The 11,458-nt window shown below is 30.5% G+C and overlaps 1 protein-coding gene across 1 annotated transcript; it reads right to left on the bottom strand.

Annotated features, from left to right (window-relative positions):
- Positions 1-4,350: 4,350 nt before the first annotated feature.
- Positions 4,351-6,057, bottom strand: LOC101209141 (zinc finger protein CONSTANS-LIKE 4). The gene is made up of 2 exons (XM_004146790.3): positions 5,306-6,057; positions 4,351-4,949 (listed from the first exon to the last, which is right to left on the bottom strand). Exons 1-2 carry the CDS (start codon positions 5,846-5,848, stop codon positions 4,668-4,670), a joined length of 825 nt encoding a protein of 274 aa, XP_004146838.1. The 5' UTR covers positions 5,849-6,057; the 3' UTR covers positions 4,351-4,667.
- Positions 6,058-11,458: the final 5,401 nt, after the last annotated feature.

Genomic DNA, 11,458 nt, shown 5'->3' with positions numbered 1-11,458 from the left:
GATATATAATTGGTTTTGTTTGATTTAATTACTAAATATGGGTGGTAAGTCAAAATCATTTTTCTTCAAAGTCTCTTTCCAAATTTTTAATCTTTTATATTCAAGTCAAATTCCATCCCTTCATCATATGAACCCAACATACAATATGTTGTCATAATATTACCTTTTTGTTTAATTATCATTTTATTCTTTTCTTCTTCTTTTTTCTTCTTAATGTTGTCTATTACCATTTTTTTACTTTATAATTTTAATATATTCACCTCTTGTATTTTCAAAAATTCTAACTTTATTAATAATTAACTTTTAAGATTGGAGTGTTTCTACAGATAGAAAAAAAAATATGATGATAAAATTCATGTCATTACATTTTAAAAGTGGATATATCTAATTGCTTATTCACAATGGCAATATGTAAAAAAAATTATTAACATTTTTTTTAAGTTTTGTTATTCGATACAATTTTTCTTTATTGAAAATACAACAGAGATCTTATACCTATTTACAATTTTTTAAACATGCTTCCACTTTTAGTTATTGAAAAAAAACTTATTTGTTTTATTATTATTGTCATTTTTTTTAATCCTAAATGTTTGTGTGGTGAATCTTAAACCACAATCAAAGTTTCACCAGAAATGATTAGAGGTGATTATGTCATAAGTTAATGATAAATTAATATTGATAAGCAAAATCCCACACCCAATCCATGATTTCTTTCTTTCTTCCTTTCTTTCTTGAATTGAATTAAATTTTTGGCATGTGATAAGTTTTGGTTTTAGCTTATCCATATTTAGACCCATAACTTAGCATCTGCTCTCTTGGTCCCATCCTAATAAATATTAAATACATCCCCTCCTAATCACTTTGTCTTTTCCTCATTTTCCCTTTATGCTTTATTTTCTTTCTTTCAAATAAAATAAAGTTTTGCCCATACTCCAATCAAATTTCAATTTTTAGTGTTAAACTTATACCTTGATTTAAATCAATTTGACAAAATCTAAATTAATTTATTTATGTATCTAAGTTTAGATGTTTAACATACAATATTTATTAAAAAGAAAATTTGTATTAATATATTTTAATCGATACACGTGAAAATTCTAAATTTGAATGAATAGATGAGAAATAAATTGATGTATTTTTAAGGATGAAAGGGTTAGTATTTTTTAGGTGAGTAAAAGAAACGTTTCTGTTTTATTATTTATGAATTTGGGGGAAATAGGAAATGGTTAAAGAAATGTTGGGATATTGAAAAGAGATATAGTGTAGATGCCACAAGAAAGCTGCCACAAATCTTTTGAATGGTTGAAACAATTAGCAACATTTTTTAAATCTTTTTTACTTTCAATACTTTTTCCTTTCTTGGGGAACACCAATCTTTTTTCATTTTTTTTTTCATTTTTTTATTACTTATTCTATTTTATTTCTAGGGGAAGCAAACTTCTCTTTTTAAATTCTTATTTGGGTTTAGAACCAAAGAGATGTTCACAAGAAATCAAAATAACATATTGTTATATCTTTAGAATTGGTTTGAGAATTATGTGAACTAAATATGGCCTTCTTTTTCTCTCTATTTGCAAAAAATTTAAAAATATATATATTCTCGTAAGTGTGCAATTTCTTTTCCTTTACTTTTGTCGTTTTAATTTTAATATTTATTCTTTAAATTTTAGTTCTTCAATTATTAGTTTCTTTATTTTATTTATTTCAAATATAGTACTTTTTTAGTTACTTTTTTCTACCACCAATGTTAATCTAATCTAAATAAAAATACAAAAACCAAAAACAAATGTGTAACATTGGAAGCCTAATGATAGAAGTCTGAAATCTCGTAAATTCAAGCTATTTAGCGTTGATTTTTTCTTTAAAATAAAAAAAAAATCAAATAATAACATATTTCAAAACTGTAGATTAGATTTTTTAAAAAAATTGTAAAACGAAGAAAAAGGAAGAAGTTAAAAGTGGATTTTGAGTTAAAATGATAATTTCTCATCCATTTTCATTTGAGCTCCTACCCAGAGATCCTTTTTGCAATTCTCATGGAAAAGACACAAAGAAAAGAAAGACAATTACAGTTTGTTTAGTCTTCTCATTAAGGATAATGAGCAAAACACTAATTAAAGCAACATCCTTCCATGTCAGAGAGCAACTCAAAGATGATGTCAAAGTAACAAAAGTATGAGCCACTTTGTTCTTCTCTTGAACAACAACATGATAAAAGCAAGATTCATTAATTACCTCTCCAATAAAATTAATGCATGAAGAAAGATGAATCCACCATATATTGGTGAGAGATTATGAGGGAGGGGAAGAAAGGAAGTGATTAAGCGAGAACACACACAATAAGTTACACCTATAACAAGAGTCTATTATAATAAAAACTACATTTTAAAATTATATTTAAAATCTAGGATTATATATTAATAAATATGATATTAATTTTATTACACGTCCTACAAATAATAATTATGCCAACAATCATAATTTATGTGTTGAATGTTAATCAATTGTAATTGTGAAATTATTAATGTTTTTAAATTGTCTGTCCAAATTACTTTTATTTTAGATCATTTTAATCAAGTGCATACACCTTATTATACTAGTCCAGCTATGGTAGTTGAACACTGATGAGCATAATTTGTTTTCTTAAGAATGAAAACAATTTGGAATTTATTAAAAATTAATAAATAAATAAAGATGGGGATTCAAAAGTCCAAAATATTTATTAGTGAGATTGCTTTAAATACAAATCTTAAACATGTTATGTTGGTCCAATATGGCAAACTTTATAGGCACACTTGGAGAAAAGCTTTGTTTGAATTTAATGAATTTTTACACCATATTGGAAAAGAAACACAAAGCTTCTCTAATAACCAATTAATGTAATCTTTAGAAATATGCCCTTCGAGTTTAACGTCTTAACATTTGAACTTCATGGTCATCTAACACGTGAAGTTTTGAATCAATATAGTAATAATTCTTCATGATTTTAATCTATTGATGCGAGAACCTCGTAAAGAAAATCAAGCTCGTAAGTTACATTTTTCTAAAGAATCAAATAGAAAATTTCAAAATTTCAAATATCAAAATACTTAATTATATATATATCAGTTAACAATTGCTCCTAAAATTACCGAATAGAACTTACACTAATTGCTCCTAAAAAATGAATCAAAACCACAGAACAACATCTAAAGAAAGCAAAGATTGACGAGAGCTGACTCACCACACCAAATCTAATATAATTTTCAAAACACAAACCTTTGGCGGACCAGAAAGTATATACATACATATATCAACAAACTCGATGAAGTTCGTACTTGATTTTTTTTTTTTTCTTCCTCCGAACCACCCAATCCTGCAATAATCTTCGGCATGCTAATGTTTATGTAAGAAATAAATCAAAAGCCACAATAATTCCTTCGTTTCTAATTTATTATTGTTTTTTTCAAAAGAGAAATTACATATACCTAACATTTGACCATAACCATCCACCAATCTTTGGCCTGCTTGTCTCATATATCAAAGACATTGCTTAAAATAAAATACGCCAACATTCAGCCACACAAGTGGGGCTTGGGAAGCTGATATTTACAAGCCATCCTACTTCAATTAAACGAGTGGCAAAGAAAAATTCTAAATTCTAAGTGGCAACCCTCTCTCTCTCTCTCTCTCTCTCTCTCTCTCTCTTTCTCTATCAGAACTTATGGCCAAGATGGTTTTACAAAAAGTAAATGGGTATCGTGGATATTATTTCCTCACTATTATCAGTTAACATCAAGGAATTTGTAGTCAACCCGTGGCCTGAATGTAGTCATGGTTTTGAACAGGGAAGTCTAGATAGTTAAGAGGATGTGAACCACTCAATATTCCAATCACTTCATTAATTTGACCCAACAGCAATCGGCAACTCAAAACAACCATCATTTCTTCATCAAACCCTAGCCAAGGTTTGAAGAATAAACACAGACCATCTATACAAATACTACCTCAATTGTATACATGTATTATATGAATGTAGCTGGGAGTTAAATATAGAAATGAAGATTCCATCAAACGCACGGTCGGCCACGATCTTGCTATTCTAATCATAAACAGCTCCAACATGAAAATTCAAGAACATTAAATAATATCAAGATATATATGATTGATTGCGATTACCTTTCAGTTCGGTATTGGGCATCATCTTCAATATGCAAAAAAATCCAAAAAGCGGCTTACTGGACCTAAAAATGGCTCCCAAAAGAGATATGGGGATATGGGTTTTACACATGTATTATATATGAATACATCTCTTCTGGTCATGGGAGACCCACATAAAAACACAGCAACTAGAATGCCAGAACCTCCCCCTTTAACAAACAACTAACAAATATTTACTGAGATATTGCATCGAGAAAACACTCACAAAAGTGTAGAGAGAAATCTGTTAATAGAATGTAAATTAATATCTGGCTACACATGACAGGCTTCACAAATGATGACAAGATGATCTAATGGAAAATAGAGCGGGGAAATTCTAGGTTGTACACGGTTGAGATAACAGGTATAATCCTTGAATTAATCGATCATGACAGACAATTAGTGAGAAAAATGAAACCCCAAAAGGAAAAAAAAGAAAAAATAATTAAGAACCCTAGCTACCTTCCATTTGTGTGGTTAGTGAAGAATCAACGATTCTGATCTCTGCTCATTTTGCATATCCCAAAGATCATTTTGGAAGCATCGTTAATGTCGGTGGGAAGACGATTCTGGAGTCTCTGGATAGATCTAACGACAGCCGTGGATTTTAACTCGGCTTTACAAGCTTCATCATCTGGAGTGGATGTGATTGATTGGGTCGGTCCTGTAACTCTTGCTTGCTTTAGTGGCCTAAGGGAACTTGACGATGTTGCTTCGTCGTTGAAAAATGGCCTTGTACTCTGTGGTGCAGAACAAGACTCGATTTCATCCTGCATTCAAGTGGTAAAATATTATTAAAAACCCTATTTGGATCACTGGAAACTTAACAACTAAGAAAAATGAAAACTATGTTTCAGATCGGCATATTAGTCACAATTCGTATCAAAATCATAGGTTAAAAAGGTAATATAACATAATGATTCGGTCTAAATCTTGAGTCAGATTCACTTGGAGAAGTGAAAACCGTGGATTTTTGATGTATTAATCAAAACAACGGTTCCAGAAGAGCGAATGAATGAACAAGAAATTCCGAAATCCCGAACGAATTCCTTCAACACAGACTAAGGAAAAAGATAACACAGAAGAAAAGGCAATAGCGAGAAAACAAAACCTAAAAAATACATACATCGGAATCGAGATCGACGCCGTATTCTCTCATCCGCTTCGAGGCGACACCAGCGCCGGCTGAAATCTCACCCTCGCTGCTAGAAGTCACTGTCGGAGGCGGCGGTGGTGATGAAGAAGATGCATAGGACCAGGGCACCACCTGGTTTTCTCCGTCCTCATCGTCTTCTTCCTCATCGTCATCCTCTTCCCCATCATCGTCTTCCTCACTATCACCTCCCTCATAACTATCGAATCCTTCATCATCGACAAAATCATCGCCGTCATCAACTTCCACCTCGTTTTCCCTACGACGCTCCTGGTCGCATTTACCATCATGGACTTGAACACATCCCTCACACACAGAAACGGTGGGTGTAAGTTTCCGACCAGAGGCGGCCCATGGAGTCGGCGACTGGCACACATGACAAAGAAGGGTCCGAGAATGTTTAGCAACGAGAAAATTAGCACAGTGAACCTTCTCATCGCAGTCCCAACAGAGGTTAGCTTGATCGGACTCGCAGAACATCCTGGCTTGATGCCCACATAGCTCACACTTAATCATTTTTGGTGTGTTGTTGGAAATCTCAGATTCAGTCTTTGATGTTGTTGTGGATGGTATTCTTATAACCCTCTTTGATTTTTCAGCCGCTGATTTTTTCTTCTCTTTCTAGTTCTTCCTTCTCCCTTTCATCTGTTCATTCCGAAAGAAATGCCGAAGAATAAAAGGAGGGGAAGGAGAAGGGGAAAGTACAATTTCCTTATATTAGGGGAACTGCCCTTAATCTTCGCTCTAAATTACAACCCTTTTGGCTTTTACACCCTTAAATATTTCTGAGGGCTATTTTAGATATTTCACTTCTCTTTCAATATGTAAAAATATCTTTAACAGTGAATCGCTTCTCCCGTGCCATCAACGTGGAATAATCCACCCTCTCCAATCACTCAGATTTCATCCACCGGCAGTTGCACTGCCACGTGCTCAAATCTTGTCCGTCTAACTGATTAAGCGGTTCCTAGTAGATTATTTCCCGTTTCTTCATACTGAATCGGCGTCTACCACTCATGCGGCAACCCTCTTGCCACGTGTCGAATGCTCATGGAGAGTGAATTAAGAAAAAAGAAAAAAAAGATAGGAAATATATTATAGGTATAAATAAATATTTGGGATATCTTGGACTGACGTTTTGAGTGGACTCGCTCTCCGAGATATTTTTTGGGTTTGGGTGATGACGTGTCAGCAAAGATTGAAGAGCCTGAAGATTCGAAGCAATTCCTACGTGGCATCCTGTGGTCCACGAGGAACATTTGCCACGTGAAGCCAACCTGAAACCCTCTCTTTAAAATCCCATATGCCGTACGCCAACGTGGCAACAGTACTACCGTTTCACCAGACTGCCATTTTTCTTTTTCTTTTCTTTTCTTTTTTTTTACTACTTTTTCTCAACTTCTCTCTCTACTCTCTACAATAATATCCCCAAATTATCTTTTTCTTTTCCCTGGTTTTTTCTTCTCTTTTTTTCTTCTTTTCTTTTTTTCTTTTTACAAATGTAATAAGAAGTTAAAATCTTTTACTCTCTTCCCGCTATTTGAACTATCACATTTTAAAACTATTTGTTTGCATACCATATCTCATGAATTTTTACCACCTTTTAATTCTCTTTCTAATTGATTTGTAAAATTCAAAAAGATGTGGAATGGGTCGACTCAATAATTTATAGCTTATATTAGTTTAATAGGTACAAATTTAAAAGTCACATAATCTATATGTATATAGACTTTGTCTACATGATACCAAAGCTACCATCTTCAAATCATTAACATCAAATTTGTACTTGTTAGTACTATTTTTTCAACAAACTTTCTTTTAATATACTGTGTTGATTTTGAATATAAAATTGTGAACATAACTTATATTAATTGGGACGTTGCTAAGAAAATTTTGAATTGTAGCTTAATGAATATAAGACTTAATTTAGATATGCAAGTTTTTTCATAGTTCTTGTTTTAACAAAGTGAGTCTAAAATGCAGTTTAATAATTGCTACATTGCATCTATATCTAAACACTCAATTAGTGACACCATAAGTTATCCATTGGTCTTGAATTAACTTAATGCAATCATTTCATCCATTATCTATACACTAAGTTCGTGAATCTACACAATTATTATTATTGTGCGATACAAGTTTATAGAAAAAAATAAATTTTCTTGATTTTGATTAGTTTAAGTGATTGATTTCGTAAAAACGGTGTTATAGAGAAAGAAACTACCCTTTTAATTTAACAATTTGATTAGTAGACTTGAACTGTATCCTACCCATATTTCATGTCAGAATAAACATTTTGAAATTACACCTAATGGTTTATTTAATATTTTTTTTCAAATTTAAGTGTGATAAAATCAGTAGAATGACCTTTTTAGACCCAGTTTTAAAAACTCAACCACAAAAAAGAAGTATCTTTTAAGAAATTAGAAATAAAATATATATATTCTAAAATATTTGAAGACTGAGAAGTTACATATTTTAAAAATTGAGATTAATAGAGGTCTAAAATGGTAATTTATGCTTTTGAAAATCTGTAGATGGAAAAGAAGAAAGAAAAAAAAAAGTTTTGAAAGATTTAAGATGGGGTAAAATGAAATATTATTTTAATGATTTGAATATAAAAATGGAGAATTGAATAGTTAGGGTGGATTTGAAAAATTGAGAAGAAAGAAAGGAGGAATTAAAAAAATAGGAAGAGTAAGAAAGGGTAGAGGAAATAAAAAAAAAAAAGAAAAAAAGAAAGGAAAGTTGAAATAAAGAAATAGAAGAGAGAGAGAGGATGGAGGAATGCGGTGGAGAGGGAAAGAAGAGTGGAGAGATTGTCGTGGAGGAAGGGTGACCATGTTTAGAGATGAAATCATATTATTTGAATTGAAATATTAAAAGGAATAAAAAGATGATGAGGTGGCAGAATCTATCACGTGGGTGAGGGGGTCCGACGTGGAGGAGATGAGGATCAAATAAAATCAGAGAGGGTGAGGTGGAGATATGGAGAAAGAAGGGGGGATGCGCGGCTACAAAATACTTGCGAATATTGATTATTAAGTACACGTGGCAGAAGTAGAGTGAGAGAATAATGTGTAAAAAGAAAATGAATGGTGTATGTAAAGATACACAACCTCCATACAAAACCAAAACACACAGAATTTCAAATTTTCTCCATTTCTTTTCTATCCACATCCCCCACTACCCACGCCCTTTCCTATGGGCCCCCATCCTCTCCCCTTTCTTTTTTCCATTTTCATCATACTAAACCTCACTCCTCTTTTCAATTCTCAATCGTTCAATATTAAATACTAATCAGAATAAACTCATAACCAGTATACTTCAGACCATGCAACTCATCTTATAAGGATGGACTTTAATTAGCCTTTAAATTTTCAATGGGTTATATATATATATATTTTATGTTTATGTTTATATATTTATATTTAGTTAATATGAGTTGTTATTTAAATTCAAAAAAATAAAATCATCATTAATTTTTGTAAGAAATTTATTAGTTATACTATTATATAATTAATTTATTATTTATTTAATATAAAGAATAAAATCAATATTAACCATGAATTATTTTTCAAATTTTTGCCTCCATTAATATAAAATTTAAATAAATTATCTATTTATTTTAAAATTTTAATTTCTAAAAATGATGAATTTATATTAATTAATGATAATATCTCAAAAGACTTTGTAATGTTTTGTTTTTTTAAAGGCATCACTTCATACAAATTAACTTTGAGGAATAAACTTTTCATACATTCAAAAGCATATGAATTAAATTTCAACAGATCTCAAGCTACTAAAATTATATTTTAACCTAGATATTGTATAAATATTAAGTTTGACTCGCTCAATTAAAATTTTATTGAAATTATATGGATTGAGTTTAAGATTCAAGAAAACTATACAAATAGCACGATTTAGTAAATAAATAAAAATATTTGTAAAAATAGTAGGTAAAATTTTGTGAAATACCAAATTTATGTTTTAGTGACTATAATTGATAGTCGATATCAACAATAGTAATTAGTAGCAAAATTTTCAAATTAAAAGCTACGAACGGTAGTAACTCACCACATAAAACTTTCAATTTGAAAAAACAAAAAATAAAAATAGGAAGCTATAACTACGGATAGAAATGATGAATGATGATAAATTTGAGGGAAAAATGCTTCAAATAATGACCACATATGAGTTTTTTAATCTAATTTTATATGTGCAATTATTTTATTGCTTAAATTCTATTTAGGGAGGTGGTCCTAAGATTTATTGAATACATGTATAGAGTGAAAGTTAAAGTTTTAGAAGTATAAGGGTGGAAATGGATGAAACTCAAATTGGAGAATCGAAATTAAAATACAGTAATGAATAACATGATTAGAAATAGTTTTGATTGATTGAATTATAATACACAACATAAGTTACACCTCCAATTTAATTTTGCTACCAAACATAGAGAACAATAATATACAATAATTTAGGTAATGATATAGGTGTGACTATGAAATAGTATGTTGTCAACTTCATACAATCATTCTCTCCATTTCCCCTTTGGATAAAAGTGGTCCATTCTTGGGTTGTATTTTTTGTTGTTTGAAAGAGAAAAAATTAGTATATTTTTTAAACATCAAACCATTTGAATAAGTCCATCCCATTCCCCAAACAAGAATTAAAGAATCACATTTTTGGAACGAACTTTTAGTAGACAGGAAACTGAATTGGGCCTGGGGTGCCTCATGAAAGCTTCCTCAAGCCCAATGCAGGAGCCCAATCAAAGTTTATTGGTAAATGGCTTTTTAGACCATTCTATGCTTTCAGATTCTTTTCGATTTTCGCCTCTCTTAGTTCGTTTATGAAAAGAAAATAGGGATGTTTGGACAATTTTAGAAGGATAATTATAATGGGGTTTCTACAGTTTCATAAAACATTATACATATATATAGTCTTATGGCTTGCAACACCTTTATAAATACTCATTACAAATACAATAATAATTTTGATTTTATCCAACCATATCCACTGAATTCTAATTATAAACTATATGGACTAAGTTTTATTATATTTTTACACTATAAAGACCAAAATTGTAATTTAATTCAAAAAAATTATATAATTAATATGGTTGTGGTGGAAGTTGGAGTGTTAGCTGTGCAACTTTATTTTGACCTTTTAATTTATATGGTGGCCTTTTTATTCTATTGCTTCTTTACCTTCCAATCTATTCATATTTAATTATGTAAAGTGATTAATGTTTTTCTTTTCAACTATCTTGTAAAAATGAGAAACTTTTTAGGTTGAGATTAATAATAATAAAAAAAAATACAAGAATTAGAGCTTTCAACTAAAACAAATAAGTAAAATAAATGAGAAGCGAAACCATCTCAATCACAACAAAAAGAAATCTAAGTCTTCTTTTAAAAAATTGCAATGAAAACGGAGCACAATCAAAATATGAAAATCGAGAAAAGATAATATTAAAATAATAAAATAATAATATAGAGTATATAATATAAATAAATAAATACATAAAGAAATTTAAGAGAATTAAGAAAATTGAAAATCTATCATATTTCTATACTATTTTCCATTAATTTGGAAACTCATCCAATTCAAGTGTATTTTTACAAATCCACCAAAATGTTTTATTTATAAGCAACTTGACAAGTAAGAGGTGGATTACATGGCCACTAAAATGCCATGTTTGCTTGGCACATGGTGAACACTAAGCACACTACTGGGTTGACATGTGACTATGGATATTAAGCACACATAATGTGCATCTACTTATATTAATATTATTTATAATATTCTCACTTAGATGCCCATTACATATATGAAATATGCTTCATTAAGACCTTACTAGGTAAATACCCATTGGAAAAAAATCTTAGTGAAGGAAAAAGAGTACATATTTCATATATACTTACAAAAGTAAAATTTACTCCCCCTCATGGTTATATCATTTCAGCTAAGTCGCCACATTCCAATCTTGTGTACCAATTTTTCAAAGGTTGTGGTAGGTAGTGATTTTGTAAATAAGTCTGCCAAATTATATTTTGAACAAATTTATTGTACTGTGATGTTGTCATTTTCTTCGAGATCATGAGTATAGAAAAGCTTCAG

Source organism: Cucumis sativus, chromosome 3, assembly GCF_000004075.3.
Source record: "Cucumis sativus cultivar 9930 chromosome 3, Cucumber_9930_V3, whole genome shotgun sequence".
Lineage (NCBI taxonomy): Eukaryota > Viridiplantae > Streptophyta > Magnoliopsida > Cucurbitales > Cucurbitaceae > Cucumis > Cucumis sativus.
This window is presented reverse-complemented; position numbering and strand designations above follow the sequence as displayed.

Excerpts from the sequence above, each read along its gene's own strand:
- LOC101209141 (XM_004146790.3), bottom strand. The coding sequence starts at position 5,848 with ATGATTAAGTGTGAGCTATGTGGGCATCAAGCCAGGATGTTCTGCGAG. Across the intron at positions 4,950-5,305 it reads GCGTCGATCTCGATTCCGAT|GATGAAATCGAGTCTTGTTC; the intron begins GTATGTATTTTT and ends ACTTGAATGCAG.